The following is a 23377-nucleotide window of genomic DNA, read 5'->3' on the forward strand; positions in this document are numbered from 1 at the left end:
TGGAGATGAGAGAGAATAAATAGAAAGAAGGATTTGGGGGAAGAATTAAAGAATAACAGTCAACAGGATTGCAAAGGATTCAGGTTACACATTATAATACCTATTTCTGTTACACACCTTGGAGAAATACATCTTCATATGATATTGAAGCCCAAATTTTGTCACGATACTCAAACAAACATGCCAAACCATTGGCAAGTCTCTAAGACCCTAAAAAAGCTCTGTGTAATGCAGTTAGTAACTAAATGTACATGAGTATCTTTTCCTTTTTTCTCTCCACACTTTATATGAAATTCATGAATGCAACTTTGTCTTCTCTGTACAGTAAATGTTAAATGACTTGGTACTTTTGGAAAAACGAAAAAAAAAACAGTACCATGCAGGGTTCAATTTTGAAAAAGGGGATTGGAATATATAAATAGATGTTGTCATTCTTTTGTTTTCCTGTTTCCTGCAGTTCATAAATCCACCATGATTATGTACATTCAGCTATACAGTGTGTCCTATTTCCCTCCGAAGACTCCGCCCACTTCGTCGTCTTCTCGTACTCCCATGCTCTGTAGAGGGCGGAAGAAACAAAGACATCAGACATTAAATAAAAATTTAAATGAATGAGATAATTAAAGCATGGACATTTTGAGGAATGAAGACTAGTCACACTCTCATCAGTTTGGAGTCTAAGCCTTATGGTCAACCTCTAAAATGTAACTTGTTTATGAAAGATTCAGTGGTTTGTCTGATTTGAGGAAATGCATGTACGTGAAAATTTACAAGATATACAAGTGGAGTAAAAGACAAGAATGAAGAAAAAAAGGTTTGAGGAGTAAATAGCAGGTGATATCATAAAATACAAAATATTGACACTCTCATCAGTTTTGAGCTTAAGCTTCATGGTCAACCTTTAGAATTTAGTGCCTATGAATGAATTGATGCATTCCCTGATTTGTGGAAATGCCTGTACATGAACAATTACTAGATATAGAAGTGGAGTAAAAGAATAAAATGACTACTTGTACCCTTCCAAGGATCGGCTTTATCATACCGCCCTCTGACCAGCTCATCTGTTTTCTGAGAGCTATCAAAGGATTCATAAGACTGACAGTCTATGAGACCGACCGTCCACCAGACCAACAGCTTGCGAGCTGTCAGTCTCATGGCCTTTTGGTCTATCAGGATATTCTGAATGGGATCGCGAGTGTTATGCCTATGGCCAGTGGAAATACCATCTTTCCTGTAGTTCATCCTTCATTCATTTTCAAAAGATCTTGTTGTATTTCCCTGCAAGTATACGATTCATTTGTTCTGTTTGTAGTGGAACTGAGAGTGGAATAATGAACACTCATACGTGTATGGGGGCAAGTCCAATATATTTTGTTTTTTACGTTATGATCACAGCACATGTTTCAGTATCTCTCATTTGTGCATCATTGGCAGACCTACATTGTATACTATTGCTTGGATCAGAAGAATAACCTCTAGGATAATGATACTTTTGAAGTGAATCATGCATGTATATCCAGACTACTTGATAACTTATGCAATACAAGATGCCAAATTTCTTGGACTTCCCATTAAAAGAAATAGTTATTTCCTATCTCACCTTTTGAACATATTGTGGATTAACAGCTATCTCTTGATCCATGCTCTTTAGCTTCTCATCCAGACTGATACAATGCTGCATCTGTGAGGAAAAAATGGTAATTCAAAATCAACAAATGACAAAATATAAAACGTATTTTCATGGACATGGAAAAACACTCAAACACGAACTGCCCCACTGCTAAGGTCTCAGCACCCCCCCCCCCAAAAAAAAAGTATTTAAAGGCAAGTAGTGGCAACTACAGATGAAAAAAGGAAAATCATATGAGTTTGAGCGTTGATATCTCTCGTCAATATATTATCATATTTGATGTTGGTATATTTGAAAAGCCTGTTTATTCCCCTTTAAAACGGTGCCCTATTTGTAATGATTATGTAATCATGGAATGTGTGATACACCTGATTATGGGGCGAAGTCAAATGTGAACTGTTTCAAAATACATTGTTGTTGTCAACAGTGAAATTATTCATTTGATTGGAGGATGGATTGTGTTTTGAATGATGTTGAGTTGGTCACGGTTGGCAGAAATAATGCATTTTGCAACATTTCATTTATTTTGAGGAGTTCATGCAAAAAAGGGGAATAAACAGGCTTTTCAATGATACCAACGTCAAGCATAATAACAGTAATGCTCAAACTTGTAAGCAGAACTTACTTTGAGGACTTTATAAAGAAAAAACTCCAATATAAGCCTATGGCTATAAATGTTGCTTTCAAAACAGGTGGAGGAAATTTGACTAACCTGCTGTTCGACGTGTCTGAGGACTGCAGGGTTGTCATATTTTTCTGGGTTGTCATGGAAATGGACCATTCCATTCTGTTTGCTGATAGTTGCATGGATCTCCCCATCTTCAATCTGAAATATATCAAACAAAATGTGTATATTTCAATTCAAAGTACATACACATCTCCTTGTAGCACCATTAATTTCAACCCCCAAATTACACTACCACTGTAAATTAAGGCGAGGCGTCAAAAATAAATATACCAGCCAGCGGCAGCTAACTGCACTTGTGCGTCCTGGCTGCATTTTTTAAATTAGCTCAGCCGGCTACCGCTGGCGGTAGGAAATGGCATTCAAAAGCATGCGCCGGCTGCCGCCTTTCGAATGGAAACCGAGCCTCAGAACCCAGCCTGGCGCAAGCCGGCTGGGCTAATAAAAGAAAAATAATTGCCCCAGCCAGGCTTCGGCCGTAATTGCAGCCTCGATGCGCCAATACGTGAGGCGGCAGCCTGCTGGTATCGATATTTTTGACGCCTCGCCTAACACTTCAATCTAACATCCAGTTCCATCCCAATTATCAGTTTATCTAGCTCTGATTGTTTCAAATCTATTTTCCTTAAAGGCCCACTGCACTACTTATAGCTACTTGCGCCCTCTATGTAGCAAACAGCCTAATCGGTGACCCCCGTTGGTCCCCCATGATCCCCTTTTTCTTATGTTAATTGAGAGCTGATTTGATGAGATAACCACCTGTCAGTGACCATCAGGGAGGTATAATACCTCCTGCAAAATTCAATTTTTTTTTTTCTGAGTGGTTTACTGATCAAATTCTTTTAGAGGGGCAAATGTACCCTTGTAGGCCCCATTTTCATTTGATCACTCTGTACGGGCTATTCAATTTTCCCCAAATAAGAAACTTAGCTCTTTACCATATTTCTGACATACTGCTCAGCCTCTTGCGGTGCATGTAGATGAACTCTTCTTGCAATATCACTCAGAGATAACGTGAGGAAGGTCTGAAGAGAAAGATCAATACTGACGATGAACATCCCCTACTGTACAACTCAATCTTCAAATCTACTGCACTAGTATGTCGCCCTCTTGTGTGGCAATTCAACTCGACTGCATTTTGCGCTTTAAACCTACAAAGTTCACAAACATCTATCATGTATACATGTACATGTGTTAGATTTTATAAGAAAATTGCTAAAGTTATGAATCTTTTCTTTCATTGGTCATTGTTGCGGGTGTCTAATGAAGAGTAATCTCAAAATTAAAGAGAACTGGGTTACCACATGGATGAACAAAGCCATAAAGTGAGGGAAAAGAGTGTGTGTGGAGGGTGGGGGGGGGGGAGGCAGGAGGAAGAGGGAAGGCTTGTATCATCTTCTCTTCACGTTGCCTTCCCCATTTTCCTTGATTGTTATTGTTTTTCTCTTTAATTCCTTTTCTATTTCATTTTCCCCTGCTCAACATTTGACAAACGATCAGTGGCCACATGAGGCCCCCTCAACGCACATAGGCTATTTAAAAGCTGTCTTGTATATCCAATTTCTCTTATAAGATGCTTGTAGATAAAAAAAAACAAAAAAAACAAACTAACAATATTTTCAGAAATTCAACTAATCAATTCAAATCTACAACTGAAAAAACAACATCATACAATCAAAGTAATTCCTTACTTTTGTAAGTCGCTGGATATTCTTCCGATAAAGTGACGACACCACCTGCTTACCAAGGCCCATGTTCTGGTCCTTTGAGCAAGAAGAGAAGGAGATTGACATTGTATTACTATACTAATAAGAAATTGTCAGTGATTAACACATTTTGTGATTTTTGATTTTTTTAACCTTGATTAATTGGTGGATGATGTACATGTACAGACTGAAATAAAATGTGTATTTGCGATTTAAATAAAAAAATGAAAACTTCAAAAAGGATATTCCTGGAATGCACATATTCATATATATAGTCATGCCCTTCTGCAGGGCACATCACGATGAAACAATATCATTAGTAAGGAGCCGTAAAGGGCTTTATCTCTATGTAAAAGCGTATGATTTAACACCTTTATGGCTCCAAGCATATGATATTATGCATATCAGTCAGTACTTTTCCTTTCATGTTATTCATTCTTCTACTTGCAATTGACAAAAATCAATTTATACTGAAACTAGATAGAAATTTGACTGCACGCAGTTGAAAATGATGCCTCCGCCATAGAGCAATTTTACAAACCAAAATGGAAGCAATTTTTAAAATTCAAGTTTGATTGTAATCCATCTGTCGGTTCTAATAATAATGCGTACACAAGCTATTTATAGGCATACATAATGAGCCCCATGACCATTGACCTCATGACCCCTAAAAACTAATCAGTTCATTGGCTCTACAAGATAAATATACATGTCTTGAGTTTGATGGTAATCTGTCTATCGGTTCTCATGATAATGCGATCACAAGCTATTTCTAATACATAATGAGCCCCGCAATTTTTTACCTTTGACCTCATGAGCCTAAAATCTAATCAATTCATTGGCTCTGCAAGATACATATTACATGACCCAAGTTTGGCAATCATCCATCAATCGGTTCTTGAGAAAACGTGATCACGAGAACGGGACGTACAGACGTATGGACGTACGGACGGACGGACAACCCGAAAACACAATGCCTCTGGCTACTCTGTAGCGGAGGCATGAAAATATCAAAGATTTATGAAGTGAACAATTGAAAAAGGCTAATGTATCATTTACTGTTTTGAGACTCCATTATCATCTAGAAGGCCCTTCAGATATTTTTTGAGCTATAAAGATGATAACAAGGACATCATGATGTTGACTTGTCTCCTCATGCATAGGCTAACAATATTTGTCATCAGCCTTGCTTGCCAAAAGATACGAAATATTTTATCATAAGCCATATGATGTGAACTTTTATATCCCGCATACTAAGAATCTTGCGATCTGATTGGTCTAAACGAGGATACATGATAAATGATAGATACCGGTAAGTACTATCTACCTGCGATAGGACTTTTGTAAAGTAATTTTTTGCTGCTGCCCCACTTGCCCACCCCTTGCCCATTGCATAAGCATAGCAAAGTAGGTTACGCGAAATGTCAATGTCAATGTCAAATGAGCGCGCATCGACTGTATTACATGTATGCATGTCGCGCTTTGTATAAAATCTAGCTGAAGCTAAACTGTCTGCAGAATCAGTTCTTATTATTATGTAAAATTCACTTATAGACCTTATTGCCGATGTGGGATATAAAACAAATATTAACCTCTTTTACTCGGGCCATGGATACAAACTATCATCGCCGAGGTGATCTCGGGGCTACTATCATCCCGAGCCGCAAGGCGAGGGATGATGGAGGCCCCGAGATCACCGAGGCGATGATAGTTTGTATTGCTTGTATTACATGTATATACCTCACTTAAGAAATCCAGCCATCTGATTGGTCGAAATTGCATTCATAAACTTTAACTATTCCTGTAAAATTCCCTGTAAAATTCCAAACCCATGTAATAGTTCTAAAAAATAGTTCTAAAATTGCAGTAACCATGGTTACCGGGAAAATAGTTCAGTCTTTGTGAAATACCCATAGGTTTACATGTTAAAAAATGGTTTGAGCGATTGCGGATACCTTACGTGTGCGATGAATTGGTCGGTGATTGTAATACAATTGAATCTCGATCGATCTTACCGACAATTTTATCTTGCATTGTTGACATGAAGACGTAAATAAACTTCCAAAAACAACATCTGCCGATAGATCTTGATGTAAGTTCGTGCCAATGCATTGCAAAAGTAAAAGAAGGGCCCATTTAAGGGAGCTGCCGCGAAGCCTCCAGCACGCGTAGCCGTTTTCAATTCATTTTAATGTATACGTCAGAGAAAACTGCTGGGTATGGTATGAGTGCGCGATGGCCGAGCGGTCTAAGGCGGTGATTTGAGTCACATCATCGTTGGTACGCAAGGGATCGAATCCCATCTTCGACAAAAATTTGTTTATTTTTTATATTTTAATTTTCAGTCTACTCTCAAAGATACACTCATAAAAAAGAACCGTGCAGATAAACTGGATTAAGGCCAAGGTGGTGTCATAAGTTGACTTTTTTTTTCCGCATATAAAAGTATTAATGACTGCTTTAATATTCGAGAAATAGTTGTTTTTATACGCTCTCGAGAAGGTTAGAATTGTGCTATTGCCCTCGGCACGCCTCGGGCAATAGCACAATTCTAACCTTCCCTGAGCGTATAAAAACAACTATTTCTCTCAAAGCAGTCATTAATACTATACCATTACCCTCGTAGTCGATTAATATTTGCTTACTTAGGACTACTATGTAAAACCATGATACATTTTGAAGCAACTTTTTTAAGGGTCTCTTTTCTGTTGCCATGTCATATCTAAACGAGGCTTGAGAGGAATGTTACTTACTCTATTGAGCTGATCAGAATGTTTTTCTAGGACACTGCTCACATCGGATGGGTTGTTTGTAGAGTAAGAGTTGGCAATCTCCTGGTACAGCTGACTCAGTGGCTGAAAAAAAGGGCAAAAGGTACATGACGGACAAAAAAATACAGTGTCTAATTTGTAATCATTTTTCACAATGCAGTTCAACTGATTACTGACCTTTCCCATTTGATCCCCAAATTAGCTTGCCTCAACTGGTACACCAAAGACACTAATGATAACATTTCATCTCCAACCAGAACACAATCTTATTCAGTATAACAAAGATAAAAACATACATTAAACTAATCAAAAAAATTATATTTGCATTAATAATATCTTCAAAGATGGTATTTTGTGTCAAATGCTTTGTAATCAAGATGTATGATTAATTTTCTCCCTTATCAATGCTCAACCTTATCTTTAATCATGTACTCTGCCGTTTAAAAAAAAAGGAATTATATAATGATTGTACATAGCAGGCTAGTATATTGAACTCCGCTTCCGACACTGAATTTCAATATTTTTTTATCAAAACAATGCGATTTGCAACATTTCACTTTTTGATTTGACCTATATTGAGGTGTATTGCACATTCCAAAGTTTTAAAGGTAATACAAAGTTTTGGGAAATTTTGAAAATTGGGTGGATAGTGAATCTTTACAATTTTGATATATTTGGATGCCCCTGTGGATGTATTATAAGCACTAACAAAAATAGCCCCTAAAACACTTCTGTTTTCAAGAAAAATTGAATATAAAAATTTACCGGTGCTCCCGGTAAATTTTGATAAATTTCAAATAGCGCCTATGGCCGTACAATCGTAGCTGCGACCATGAAAATCTCAGAATATGTAGTTGGGATATATAATTTCCAAACGGGAATAGCTAATCGGTCGATTTCAGTCAAGAAACATTGTTTCATAGCTAAATTAATATTTTGACCTTGAGAGGGAGCTATACAACATAAAGAGTTTATTATTTATAATTTAATAACTTTAGACTCGATTTCAACCGCGACAACGATCAATGTATATTGTAGGAAAGCATATGCTTCCAATATGTTAATTTGAACCAAATTCATGACCCCATACCAAAACTTTGTAATACCTTTAAACCTTACTGTACTGGGGGGGGGGGGGCCTGGGAGGCCCCCCCCCCCCTCGACATTTTCGGAGATTGCGCCACAACCGCTTGGAATTTTAAATTGTCGCTTCATGACTTTTTTCCCTCAAGTCTTGCGCACATTTTGATACCATTTTCGTCAAAATCGGATATACCTGTAAGGTGTTACATAACAATTAGTATGCGCATGTCATCAAAAAAATGCTATAATTGCATTCATGTACAAGCAGAAATGTGAAGATATGAATTGATATCAAATTGATTTTATATGTTTCTCAGAGTAACTTGATGTATTCCAGAACAAAAGAATACATTATAAATAAAACAATAGTTATAATAAGAAATAAAAAACAATAAAATACAAAAGAAAATAAATGGTTGAAAATCGCATCAAATTTGCATAAATTATCATTATTAATTACATCAAATAACTATTTTGTGTTAGAAAAGAAGTTTCATATGAATAATGAGTTTCAACATTCAAAAAGTGGAGTCTGACAATTTTTGTAATGATTCTAGTTCCCTAAATATAGTTCCAGATTTGATATTCATGAATGCGTAATTTGCGTATTCATAATTTATGCAAATTAACCTATGTATTTTCAAATATCATAAAAATAATGAAACCTCATGAATTTGAGATGAAGGAAACATTTATTCAATACATTTTCAAGATTCTTCACAAGTCTACGGACAAATATGTAGAGTTTTCTGTAAAGTGCATAAAATTAGCATTTTGCATAATTAATTAGGCTATAACGACAAAAATTGGCATATTAGGAAAAAACTAATTATACCATCTTGTTCCTTACGTAAATACCTACAAATATGCAAATTTTCGGGTTCATTGGACATACGACCGCCGAGATCACAGGGGGGGGGGGGCCTCCCAGGCCCCCCCCCCCCCCCCCCAGTCAGAGGGTGCTCAAAATAGCCCAGTACAGTAAGGGTTAAGTGGGGCATCATTGTAAAGGGGAAAAACAGCTTTAGATTGATACAGAATTCAAGCATGATAATACAGTAACAAGAGTAATCAACGCTCAAACTTGAACTGCAGACTGTTGTGTTTGAGAAGCTTATCCTAATTTGTCTTATGGTTTTAATAGAAATATTATGATTGTGAAAGGGCTGTAACTGTTACATATATATGGAAATCATTCATATAAAGAAACCAAGGCTCGGCAGAATTACAGCTAGTACAGCCAACCTCAAACCACTTCTTGAAAAGTGAATTTATAGTAGAAAAGTGTGGTGAATGCCTACATGGATGCATGTACATGATCACATACTGTACATGTACTGTTCATGTACAGTGCACTTTATTTAACTCTTACCTCATACATACTTGTTTTTTAATAAAAACAGAAACAAATTGTGAAATGGATTGAAACACATGTTTTCTAGAAAAAAATCAGACAAGCAATAAGAAAACTATCCCCTGTTTAATGTTAACGTTATGAAAATTGCTATGAATATAAAAATGAGTCATGAGCTTAGAAACTGAGGAATATCATTAGCCTGCTACAGTATTAATCAGTTCCTTTGGATATGAATTGTCCCATAGAAACTGTATTCCTGGATGAAGGCACTTTCATTAGCAGTATTTTCTTTATAAAATATACCATGTACTACCCCGTTTTTTTTTCTGTTTCCATAAGAAAAACACTTATTCAAAGGATAAAAAAATTGAGTAACGACATGAGGAAGTCACTCCCCCAAAAAAGAGGGAAAATACAAACTTGTAAATGATTTACCAGTTGTCACTGCCATTAATTGCAATCAACTGCCATTGCAATACTATATTATCAAAGTTGTCTAATAATTATTCTCTCTCAAAGACGGTACTATTCATTTACCCGCTCAATCATATTGATACCTGATGCTATAAGTATTTTGTCCTACCAAAGGGAAATTCACAAGCCTTGATCACATGTACATTGAAGTACATGGGCGTAAAATAAAGGTCAAAATCCATGTTTGCAGGTGAAAGTCCAGGTTTAAGATGTACTTGATAATAAAAAGGACAGTCGATTCAGGAGAGGGGGAGTTCGCACACTAATTAATGAATTAAATTGATATCCTCCGTGTATGCAGCATACTCGTCCACTATTTGTGTACCCTCTACAATTGATGGTTCTACCCAGCATTCTTTAAATGCCGCCATTTTGTCAACGTTTCCAATCAACATGGTGTCTGCATGATTGTGAGTTACAATTACATTAAGTTTATCATCTTTAGTCTGCACAGGGATTTGTATTACTTAGTTAGTTCTTCTGAGAGAATTAATTTTTTAGAACATTAGAAGTGTACAAGTAAATTGTTGCAATATCTATTTTTATCACAATTATTTTCTGTTAAGAATGCAGATTGGATTAAAAATGCTCGACATACATGTATGTACCTACATGTAAATATCATTTTCATTTCTTTAAACTTTTGCACAGAATGATTATAGTGCAAAAATATTGCATAAAAAGTGTTAAATCTATATACAATTTCTTCATATTGTAGTCTGTATAAAATATCAGGGTACATTATCTAAATATAAGAGATTTCAAGTCTAATACTAGGTATTTAAAAAATAAATGAAACCCAGTTGACTTTATAGAATTCATGAAAAGATACTATACATGTAGCTGGCAATGAAATTGATATCATATGAATTAACAAATCATATTATGTTTGTTTTTCTGTGATACTTTGATTTGGTTTTTGGTTTCAAGCATTATTATACACCATTGTTTTGGGCATTGTTTTAATTTTTTAAATGCCCAGTATTAGCCTTGAAATCTCTTATTTTTAGATGGTGTACTCTTATTTTATACAGACTACAATATGCAGAAATTGTATTTAGATATATTTGGTTTACTCCCATGAAGTACACACCAGGCATGATGTTGAGGAGATGGAATTTGTCACACAGCCTACATGTAGGCGACCATCTGCTCAAATTCTTACCATATTTTTAGATCGTCTGCAGCAGATCCTGCAGATCACTTTGTGATTTCATCAGAATTTTTCTGTAGTTTTTTGGGGTCAGATTTTCTCAAAAACGCACCATCCAAACACCATCAATTTTTCATCACTAATTTCCCTCAAGAATAGAAAACCTCCCCCTCTCAGTGTGATCACTCAACCGTGCAGTCACTTAGGCGCCATTTTCTCCCCTATAAAATCATGCAAGTTCAAGGCACAAACATTTACTTTCTCATGGATGGCTTCTACCCCCCCCCCCCCCAAGTCCAGTTAGGGAATAAGGTGTATGCTCAACCATGATAAGATTTGCCTTACACTGACATACAGTTGTGAAAAGCAATCAAGCTATTACGTGACAAAGACATCCCTCAACCTGACTTTTGCAAGGGATTGAATCAGCGAGAATTCTGCTGAAAATTTGAAGGCAATAATGTTCACAAACCTTATCAAGATATCATTAGATTAATTATTCTTTCATATATTATATTTCATTGGCATTAAGTATAAGATATTGTGTATTTAAAAAAAAAATTAAAAGATGGGATTCCTTTTAAAAATGTTCAGTATTAAGACATCAAACACATCCTTCATAATTAAATTCCTACAGGCTTGCAGCTCAAAAATCAAACTGGAACAGCAGAGAGAATCAAAGTAAGGATTTTACTTGAAACAGAGCAACCCATCACATTCAACCATCTACGTCTAACTCACTGCGGATGCTGCTTAATACAGTTAGAAACATAGTTGGGAAGTCAACTGGACGTCACCGTGATAAACGTTGAAAGGCATACAGCGAGAGTCAGCTCATAAATGTACATGTACATGAACCATGCACTGAAGACACCCTACGCAGAAGCGTATTACTACTTTGAACATACAGTTGCTTGGACCTCAACAGAGAAAGTCAATGAAGAGCGACAATGCTTTCAATTGGATCTGACTGACTTCCAGAATCTTTCTAAATAACTGGCAGCCTTAGAAGTCTTTGACACTAAATAGAGAACGCCATTTTAGAAATTTAGATTGAATGAACTTTCTTTGATACAGTTCGTCATCATCAACTTCGTCTTAATTTCTAAAATCTGTACAAACTTTGATGTTATTTTGGTCTTGAGAAGCAATCAGTAAAAATGAGTTTTCCAGTCCTTTTTATATTCATTGCATTTGCAATGTGTGACATGTGTAAATCGGAAGATGAATGGAAGACTATTATAGAAGGTGGTAGTGTACATCTTCATTTTCCATATCCATGTAACAGTACAGGAGTTACATTACAGTATGGAAACAGAATGCCTTTTTACACATTAGCAGATACAGAATCTATCATTTTACCATCTGTACAAGTACACAGATTCATTTTCAGGAATAAAAGTGAATATGATCATTGTTCACTACATGTTAGAATCAACCCTGTAATGAGAATTGATGCAGGAACATACATATTCTTTGCCTATAGCGAGGAAGATATATATGAAGGCTATTTTAAAAGAATCGGATTGGATGTTGATTTTCTGCCTGGTAAGGCATCTTGTACAATGGGTAAAGAGAACAAGGTCGAGAATTGGGTAGCACTGAATTGCATGGCTCCAGTTGGGAGTTTATCAGGCCAAATTGATTGCTTTCAGAACGGAGAAAGAATGCCCCCAATTACAGACCCTACTGAAACCTACAAACATTTAAAGCAAACCATACTTGTTAAGAAAAAGCACCCAGTGTTTTGTTGTACTTCTACCTGGGAGCACACTAAAGATTTGTGTGATTGTAATGATTGTCAATTGGACCTAACCAATGATATAAACCTGAGCTCAGTCATAGATCCATGTGGTCGAACGACATTATCGCAGGATCAAACAAAGACCAGTGAGACTTTTTTCACTCCCTCAAAACCAGTATCCATAACAGCAACAACTATCAAGATCAATTCGCACAATGATTCAGTGCCATGGAAATATGTGGTTTACGCCCTTGGTTCTATTATCCTAATAGCTGGTTTCGTCATTATTTTAATTGTATTAATGCTCAGGCTCAGATCAGAAAAAAAAAAACGAATTTCCCTTAGAAGTAAATGTAATCCCACATCAAGTCAGGATCAAAGTAAATTTTATGAACATATACCCAATCCAAATGTACACCAATGTATGCTACAGCGTTCAATATCAATATAAACAACAAATTCAACGAGAACCGGGTGGTTCCTGTATTAAGCCTATAGGAATGTGAAGATTCAGTAGTCAATGGATCATTAAGAGTTCAATCTGGTTATAGATGAAGAAAAATAATTGTGAGCTTTCTCTTTCTTTTAAATCTCAATTAGGAAGAAGAAAAACCAGTCCTGTGAAAAAATACTTTCATGAATCACATACAATTGTATAAGAAGAAATACTTGACAATTTGCAATGTAGGACCAAACGCTGATGCCACATGTTTGTGCAGTTCCGGGTACCCAAAACTGTGTTCGGAGCGTTTCTTTGTGTGATTATCAGCAACATTTGATCATTTTGTTACAAATTTTATTATTTGAAAACTTCATTAAATATGTACTTACCCGGTACTATTTACTCTGTAATCAACCATTCAGGAAAAAGTTCTTGACAGTTTCTTTTGAAAAAAAAACTACATGACATGTAATGAACGTTAGATGTGTATATTTGTAAGAGACCAGTTGTCTTCTAAATTTATGTATAATCAGTATGTACAGGTATGAAGAAAAAGAAGTGTGTTTGCTTTGGGAAGTGAGCAGTTAAAATACATTTTATGAAATGCAATGTTTTCTTCTTTTGTTAACAATACCACTATCACCCTAACAAGATTGACATATTAAAGACAACTGATATACCAAAGATTAAAGATAATACAAAGTTTTGTATAGGGTCATGAATTTGGTTCAAATGATTATATTGGAAGCATGCAATCTTACAATATTCAGTAATCGTTGTCGCGGTTGAAATCGAGTCTAAAGTTATGAAATTGTAAATAATAAACTCTTTATGGTGTATAGCTCCCTCTCAAGGTCAAGATATCAATTAAGCTATGTAACAATGTTTCTTGACTAAAATCGACCGATTGCTATTCCCGTTCGGAAATTATATATCACAACTACATATTCTGAGATTTTCATGGTCGCAGCTACCATTGTACTACCGTCGGCGCTACCGGTATTTGAAATTTATAAAAATTTATTGGGAGCACTGCTAAATTGTTATATTCGATTTTTCTTGAAAGCAGAAGTGTTTTAGTGGTGAATAGCTCCCTCTCAAGGTCAAGATATCAATTAAAGCTATATAACAATGTTTCTTGACTAAAATCGACCGATTGCTATTCCCGTTTGGAAATTATATATCACAACTACATATTCTGAGATTTTCATAGTCGCAGCTACCTTTGTACGACCGTATGCGCTATTTGAAATTCATACAAATTTATCGGGAGCACTGATAAATTTTTATATTCGATTTTTCTCGAAAGCAGAAGTGTTTTAGTGGCTAAATTTTCTAGTGCTTATAATACATCCACAGAGGCATCCAAATATATCAAAATTTTAAAGAATCACTATCCACCCAATTTTCAAAATTTCCCAAAACTTTGTATTACCTTTAAAACAAATATTTCTAAATGGTCAGTTTTTAATCAGTTGAGTATCAGTTTGACAGCGTGACTGATGTATCTATAAGCAATTACCAGCAATAATATATTTAAAGACATTTTTGTATCATGCCAATTTGTACAGCATTATGTCAATAAATACCAACAAAGGGGGTGGCAGATTACCTATCGATATAAACTGTGTGCAAATGTATTGTGTTCTGTTTTGTCAAAATCATGCAGTTACCAACAGCACTTATGTATTAAAATGTTTTGTTTGTTTGTATTATTTAGTATTGTCAGCAATTACCAACAATTACTTCTTTACAATGTTTGATTATTCTATTAAGTAATGACAAAAGCACTCTTTTTTTTACACTAATTGTTTGAGTGTTCTATTTTGTATACAGATGTACTTTATAGATTGCATTGTTTGTTTGATCTAATTTGTAAAGTTAGTACATACCTAACTGCGTAATCTGAAAGTGCTTACTGGTAGACAAGATCACGAATTACTACATTGGAGAATGGTATATGTTCGTTATTTGCAAACTGTATCTGATAATCGTGGTTTCAAATTTTTACCAAGACAAAATCAATTAGAGAGGTTTATTTCCTTAGGTTTTTGCATTGAAATGTTGTTTTTAGTTTTGTGTTCAATGTTTTAGAATTCAAATGTACAACAGTTTTTTTTATTATCTATTTTGTTTGCCTTTTGTTATGAAATGATATCTGCAGCTTTTAATGATACTTTAAATTCAAAGCTGGTGATTAGTTTCCAGACATACATTGTTGATACCATTCCTTTGTCTTTGTTCAGAATTTGTTTAATTACAATGTACAGTATTCTTCATGTTATAGAATTCAAAGTTTTTCAAAAGTATGTACCATAAGATTTGAAATATATCTATTTCCCAACTAAAGAATTATTTTGGCTTTTCAAAACTGTTCTTGGTATAATTGTGCTTAGGAGAAATGGAGGGGTGCTACCATTTTCTTTCTCATCCATTTCCACTCTGTTTTCTCGTATTGACTTTTGAATTCATCATCTTACAAAAAAAAAAAAAAAAGGTATTAAAAAGCATCTGGAATGTTTGGCACATATTGTACAATTAGTAGTACCAGCAGTGTGTCATTGTATGTAGCTAACAAGTACATGTAACAATACTGAATGGCTTACGGCATTGTTTGTACAACTGTAAAAGAGGTTACTTTTTGAGAATAAAAGATAAATTGTTTGCTTCAAATTTATTGTAGACTGATAGTTTATTTTAATGTTATGCTTGCCATTTGTTGTGTATGTACATTGTACATGCGAATGTATTTTTTCACGTTTTGTGCCCTTTCTCCCCCACTTTTAAGTATTTACCCACATACTCATACAGAAGTCTGTACATAATGATTGCATGAGGAATACAACAATCACCCATGAAAAAAGGAAGGGGGGGGGGGGCAATGGGGTAATATTGCAAACGATTACAGGATTATTCTGATCCTTTTTAAAATGTAATTCACCAAGCTAAAACCCCTAAACCAAATACCAACCTTGATAAATCTGCTGACTACTTGGGATGTGTACTTGGGTAGGTTAGGGACCTTGCCATGTTGAATCAGACACACTAGGATGAACTTCTTGTACGCCTCTAACATGATGTGACTCACTGCCATGGATGGTGTTGTGATTGCCTGGAGAAAAAAAACAACATAAATATCAATGTATGGGGATGGGTAAAAAAGAAAGAGACACAAACAAAGAAACATAAATACGAAAGGAGAGGGAGAGAAGAGAGAGAGGGGGGGGGGAGGAAATAAAGAGAAAGACAGAGAAACAGAGAGAGAGAGAGAGAGAGAGAGAGAGGGGGGCCGGGGGGGGGGACAGGAAAAGAAAGAAGAACTTCAATCATGATCGATCAATTGTAATATATATGGATAAACAATAAAACCCACAATATTAGACTAGCTGAGAATTTAATAAACTCCTTGATACATTTATAGCTGCAGGGTCTAAGACATTCACTTCATATCCATTTTACACAATCGTGTAAGATACTGCTTTCCATATTTAGATATCAACTGAACAATATAACACCTCATCATAAATGACCCTGGATACATGTAAATTTCAGTAAGAACAAATCCAAAATAAAGGATATGCAGTAAGTATTTAATAAACTAGTAATACCATATTACCAATTAATAATACAGAAACCAAATCCTAATTTTTAACATCAAATTCACTTTTAAATAACACCAAGATAGATTTTACTTTACATTGGGCATGGCATTAAACAGTCTGCTTTCGTTGGATGCATTCGTTTTGTTTAATATTTAAATCTAAATTGTTTTTTTTATTTCATTATCTATTTATTAATATAATATAAAATAATTTTATCTAAATTCTTGCTTACCACTTCAAAGAAATATCCAGCTCTATCCCATTTCTTGAGGGCTGTGTAGATCATCCCTCCATAGTAGTAATAGCACAAGAAATGTGTAGAGTCAAAATGACCGCCCTAGTACACAGGAAGACGTAAAACAACTTTGCAACACTTACATATCATGACACAAATTTGAATTAAGTATTTTCCCTGAAGTTTCAAAGTTTTCTAACCAACATCAAGAAAGTGGTACAAGACACACCTCTCCTAAGTCTCCTTTCACCTACAATGTATTTTTTCTTCAAGAATATATCTCTTTTTCATTGATTCCCCCTCCCCCCCCCCTTCTTTCTCTATTTTTCTCTCTCTATCTCTCTTGGTTGTATGTATTGGTTGTAGACCAATGCAACTCTCATGTGACAAAACATTTGTAACAACAACATCAAACTTTGATTAACATGGTTGCCTTTTAATCACCATAAAGCATTGACACAACCTTTCTGCGATCTTAAATATTTCAAATTCAACTGTCTGAAAACTTCTAATAATGAGAGGTTCAAAATGTAAACTAAATCAAATGATTCATACCAAGATTATCATCCTGGGAGCAATGAGAGCATTAGCTCTGTGTCTCTGTGTACTCACCTCTTTGCTTATTTCTGTAATGTCTGAATCAAGAACTGGTAATGCCGGTTTCATACATTTGGATTTCAAGCAGAGCTGATGGAAATAAGTGATAGAGACATAGTCATATTACACGAATCACTAGCTACTAAATGATAAACCAAATCAGAAAAATGCAGAAAAAAGCAGGTACATGTAACACAAGGAACACAATCATATGATTGCAAAAATCCAGAAAAACAAATATGTGTATGGATTAGGAAAGGATGAAGTGCAAAATGCTCTTTAAATTTGTATGTTCACCCGAAGTGACATTCAATACACATTTAACATTTTGTTTAAATTATTATCATATTTATCAAATCAATTAAAAAAGCACACTGCACAAAATTTGGTAAGAATGCAATAATTGAATCAAAGCCCTGTTGCCCAAAGTCTTTCAGTTCCCTTTGGGTAAAAGACTTTGTTACTTTACAGCCCATAAGACCCAATGTTGGTCTTGTGGGTCTTCTGATAAATCATCTGAGGGTCCACAAGACTGATATTTCCCCCGAGACCAACATGTCAGTCTTTTGGGACGACAGTTTCAGGGGCTCTCTGTCTACTCAGATGTTTGTATGTTAGCTTAGCTTAGCAAAACGTACAGCGGAGCCCTAGAATAAGTGTCCACAAAGCAAAATATAACAGTTGAAAATAATAACTTTGTTCACTCAGAGCTATAATGATAATGTTGCAACAGAGAGCTAATAAATACAAAAACTGATTTGATGAGACTTTATTTATGTAACTTAAAATTTCATTCGGATAAACAGTGTATGTAAAAAAACAACTTTAAAATTCACCAACTTCACCTACAATTGCGTCCTTTGTTAGCGACATGCGGAATACCGCCCTGCTGACTCCAAATTCAGAATAGGGCTGTGCACAACAGTGTAATGAGGTACCCGAGTACACTCCCAGGCTCACAGGCGAATACTCGAGTATTCGGACGCCATATTTTTTTATTATTTTTTTGAATTTTTTTGAATTTTTTTGAATTTTTTTGAATTTTTTTTGAATTTTTTTGATTTTTTTTTAATTTTTTAATTTTTGGATTTTTTTCTTTTTTTTCTTTTTTTGCCACTACCATACCTCTCGGCAGTTTCTCAGGTCCCTCGCTGAAAACGCATGCAACTTTACTTTGAGTTGCAGTTGAAGGTGCCGATTTAATAAGAATAATAACAGTAAACAATGCTGTTTTAAAAACCAAAGATGGCAGAATAATCCATTTTCCTCCAAGTCCAAACAGAAATCTGGACATTTGGTCCCAGTTTCTGAAAGGTGAGTTTGACAGTGCTTGAGTTGGGAAACATTTTTACCGACGGTACCATGCCAGCGGACGCTGCTCTCCCTGGCACGGGTAAGCGTGGGCCTGGACATTTTTTTTTTTTTTTTTTTTTTTTTTTAATTTTTTTTTTTTTGCGGCCGAATATTCGGGTACAAGAAATCGTACCCGAGTAGTTGTCAACCGTGCGGGTACTCGAGCATTCGACTACCCGTCGCAGCCTTAATTCAGAAGACTCAGAAGATTTGTATCTAGACACATCTTTTTTTGTGTCACTACATTTTGCCAAGTTACATTACGTCAGAACACATAATAATAATAATAATAATAGCTTGTTCTTATATAGCGCTTTTCAGGACCACAGGCCCTCTCAAAGCGCATTACAGATATAAATATTATTACCCCGGTCATTGGATTCAGGCTTACCCGCACACAGTGTATGCACATTTTCTACTCCTAAGGGAGCATTCCAGCCAGGCGTCATTTTTACAAGTGCACACTTGCTAATCTAAAACACACAGGCACCGTGCCTGACAAGGAAAATTGCCATTCTGGACATACCTGACACAGGTCTGCATGTAATGACGTCAGCTGACCAGGATGTATTTGGATCCGTGAGATGGCGCTACGCAGGATGGTTATACCCCTGATGGCTTGGTTCCTCTGGATTAAACCCTTGGTCAGATGGTGCGCAAGAGATGCATCTAAAAAAACGGAGGTGTAAAATATGCAAGTGAAAGGAAAATACATGGCAGCAGTGAAAATTCAGCTATTTATAAAAATTAGGCAAGGTTTGAAAGAGTTTTATAGCACTAAATGATTAAAATAACTAAAATAACAGAATTGTGGAGACTTAATTATTTCTTGCAATTTGTACATAGTTTCTCACTCCAAAACAAATTTAAAATAAATTAAAATAAAATTGGTTGTTGTAAGCATTTTTAAAGCAATTAAAGGTACTACGTCCCTTTTGCAGCCAACCTCAAATTCTGTAGAACTTTGCAGGAATTATGAATATGTCATGTATGTCCTGTGAAATTTAAATGTTAGCAGTGTCCTAATATTCAAATTATGCAAGGAAACCCGTTTACTTGCTAGACTTCAATGTCAGACACTATTGAGTGACTAACTGGCTTTTTTTTTTTTTTGGTAATAACATACATAAAATGAGCTGTAAAGGGTACATGAGCTGTAAAGGGTACATGAGCATTTGTATACATCAATAACCCACTTCTAATGATGGCCCAAATTAAACTGATTGAATCTTTGCGCAGCATTACACGAATGACCATTCGGTACAATGTTCTGAAAATCAAGACTATTACTTATTGGCTCTATAGCTCCTAAATCGATTTGATAACTAATAGTCGTTATTTTCCCACTTGAAGACATTTCCAAGCCCCACCTGCTTTAGGGAAGTTCTAAATTAGTATTATCTTTCAAATGCCATTGGAATTTAACCTTTTCATTTTTATGGCCTGCAAATGGGACATAGTACCTTTAAATCAAGTTAAAATATTGCAAAATTTTTAGTTTTAAAGTTATTTTTAATAACTGAAAGACAAGGTCTCCAGGTTATACAATCACTGTACAGACATATCACTGATTGTCATTTTCTCTCATTGTGCCACATAGATTGATCAGCAACTCTGGAAAAGGTGGATCCAGATCCAGAAGTAGCCAAAACAACCAAGGCCCCACTTTTGAGGAAAAGAATCAATGTCTTGGAATCCCCCCCCCCCCCCCAAAAAAAAAAAAAAAAAAAAAAATTCTGCAATCCTGGATCCATCCTTGCCTTTAAATCGACTTTACTCCAAACAGCCTTGTGAACATATACAACTTCACAGAGCTCTACATTTACAATTTGCGTTTCCAATGTGGATGGACTTACAGCTTTCTGTAGTGAACCTGACTTGCTCTCCATTGCATGTTGAGAAGAAGAGTTGGGTCTGAGAGAAGAGTGTTTCAAACTCTGTCGCTGACGGAGACGAGGCTACTTGAAATTTAACATTACTGTGAAGGGAATACATGAAACAAAATATTAATTCATAATTCAGGAAAGTATATGGAAATATTGTTGGGCAAGTCAAAGATATTTGGTCATCAATACATAATGAGGTGAATTTGGGAAAAGACAGAGTTCAGAATTTGTCTATCAAGTATGATGCATTTTACCAGGAAGGCATTTAAACAACAGTATTATACTTAAACACCTCTACACTGGTGAGTAATTATATATCGTCTGTTGAGAAAAAGAGGGATGACAACTTATTTTCTTTAACACAATGCTAACACCCTTATGGCTCTCAACAGAAAATATGCAATATCCTGAGGATTCTGATTTTGATGAAAAGTAACATTGAAATGTCATGAAGGAAAGGAAAATCAATGAAGCAATCCTTACAACCATTATTTCTAAAGTCTAATCTCCTTACAACCATTACTTCTAAAGTCTAATCTCCTACATGTATATCATAGAGTAACTGTGAGAAAAGGCTGCCTATTATCAAACAGGAAGGTGAAAAATTGTTGCCAGAATCAGTTATGAGGGGCTTTGTTCTTTCAGCTGATGAAATTACACTTACAGGATGGCTAGGACTCCGATAGAATGAAGCTGTGGATCCAGGGTCTCTAACACTGTATCAAGATACGCTGCATTCTTCCTCAATAACTCCAAACACTTGGTGACCTCCTCACAAAGCTGAGCATAATTACCTGATACAACAAAGAAACAACAAACATGATGATATCATTGACTAAGGCGAAAGAAGAGACTAAACATTAACATCGTAAACTGTTGTAAAACTAGGTCAGTTTTTTCTAATGTAAATCACACCTTCACTAATTATTATCAGGATCAAATGGAATGATGGAAGGTAAGCAAATTGCCATCACTCTGGTAGCAAAATCTCACATTTTATATTTATTTCCTGACTGATTTCAAAGTGTTTTTTATGAGAAGAAGAGCCCACTAGCCACTACCAGTCTAGAGTAAAGGAGGGGGTAATCGACCATCACCAGTTTTCGGCCGATCCGTCGTATGCATGGTAAAAACCCTTTACATCGCATAACAGCATATGACATATCCCACCCATACCATACCATGCCAGAGTCACTGAAGAACCACACTTGCAATGGAAAATATATCCTAAAATATCACATCTGAGCGATGTAATCGGCGGTCCCGCAACCCGAATCTGAAAAATCAAGTATCTTACGAATTATGCGTGTCTGTAAGACATATGGGTACCATAAAATGAGCTTTATTTCAATTATTTTTCAGATTTAGAGCCTGATTTTTTGTTAGTCGCAAGCTCAAAAGTATCTCGCCGCATGTATTAAGTCAAAGCAGCCGCACACCGCAACGCACACCCGATATCTCTGTCTAATTCAGATTCCAATTTCCGATCATCGCAGTACTAGTTTTCGGCCTGGCGAGCTCCGGGGAGCTCCGGCGTGGGATACCTGCTCCGCCCGCTAATGCTATAGATCAGCGCGGAAATGCACAGCGGGAGCGCGTGCTTCCTATTGACTTTTTACATGCGGCCGAAAAGTGGTTCACTATGCCGATAACTGCCTCCGAAACAGTGAAAATTGAAATGAATATTGTCATGGCACTTCGTGATTATTTTCTGGGATTCTTTTTTTGTTTAAATAATATTTGCTTCATGATTAGAACAAGAAATGATAATAAAAAGGAAGTAAAGGGTCCAAAATATAGGATTTTGTCTTAAGTGGCCGAAAACCCCCTCCTTTACTCCACTCTCTAGGCCTAGAAAATCTAGACAATGTTTGGCGGAATCGACCGATGCGGAAAGCGGTAGACTCTAATTAATTTTGGACGAATTAGTCGATTTGAGGTTTTGTCTACCTGCATTCTTCATGCAAAGGTATGGATACCAATTAAGGCTACGTGATATCAATATCATATTTTATATTATCACCTAGGTACGGTTGCGATTAGCCGGAACCGCCGCAAGGCTAAGTGGTGAATGGCCATGGGAATTGCTCAATTGGAAACCCAATCGTTTGCTCCAATCCAACACCGATTTCAGTGTATGGGACAATGCAATCATTCTAATCCAATATCATATTCTTTGAAGCTTCTAGAGCTTGATAAAAACATCAAACTTATTAACGCTAGCGATAAAAGAAGTACTTTTTCATAATACACTTTAAAAACTTACCGTCAGTTGACAGGGAAACCACAGAATTCACAAATCCTTCCAACTGGGATGCCATGTTTGACACTGAAAATGAGATAATTCTATTTTTATTTCTAGCATAGCGCCCTCTATCGTAATTACATATCTCAAATTTGCTTGCCTTTTGGGTGAGATGGGTTTCATCCAGGAAGTTAAGTTTAGTCTGTCTCATTCAGTTTAAAAACAAGCAATATGCAAAGGAATGGAGTAGAAGACCAAGAAGAAGGAGAAGACGAAGAAGAAGAAGAAGAAGAAGAAGAAGAAGAAGAAGAAGAAGAAGAAGAAGAAGAAGAAGGGGAGGGGAGGAGAGAATATTAATGAAGGGAAAGAAGAAGAACAAGAAGAAGAAAAAGAAGAACAAGAAGAGTTCAAGTT

At 35.8% G+C, this 23377-nt stretch overlaps 1 protein-coding gene across 1 annotated transcript; it reads right to left on the reverse strand.

Moving 5' to 3' along the window:
• Positions 1 to 279: 279 nt before the first annotated feature.
• LOC581892 (COP9 signalosome complex subunit 3) lies at positions 280 to 23080 on the reverse strand. Its single transcript, XM_030984835.1, has 13 exons — positions 22985 to 23080; positions 21383 to 21512; positions 20689 to 20810; positions 19359 to 19501; positions 17495 to 17569; positions 16880 to 16984; positions 16017 to 16157; positions 6775 to 6876; positions 4007 to 4078; positions 3254 to 3340; positions 2343 to 2456; positions 1601 to 1681; positions 280 to 557 (listed from the first exon to the last, which is right to left on the reverse strand). Exons 1-13 carry the CDS (start codon positions 23037 to 23039, stop codon positions 504 to 506), a joined length of 1281 nt encoding a protein of 426 aa, XP_030840695.1. The 5' UTR covers positions 23040 to 23080; the 3' UTR covers positions 280 to 503.
• Between the last annotated feature and the right edge of the window lie 297 nt (positions 23081 to 23377).

The sequence above is a fragment of the Strongylocentrotus purpuratus genome, unplaced genomic scaffold, assembly GCF_000002235.5.
Source record: "Strongylocentrotus purpuratus isolate Spur 01 unplaced genomic scaffold, Spur_5.0 spur5_scaffold_14, whole genome shotgun sequence".
NCBI lineage: Eukaryota > Metazoa > Echinodermata > Echinoidea > Camarodonta > Strongylocentrotidae > Strongylocentrotus > Strongylocentrotus purpuratus.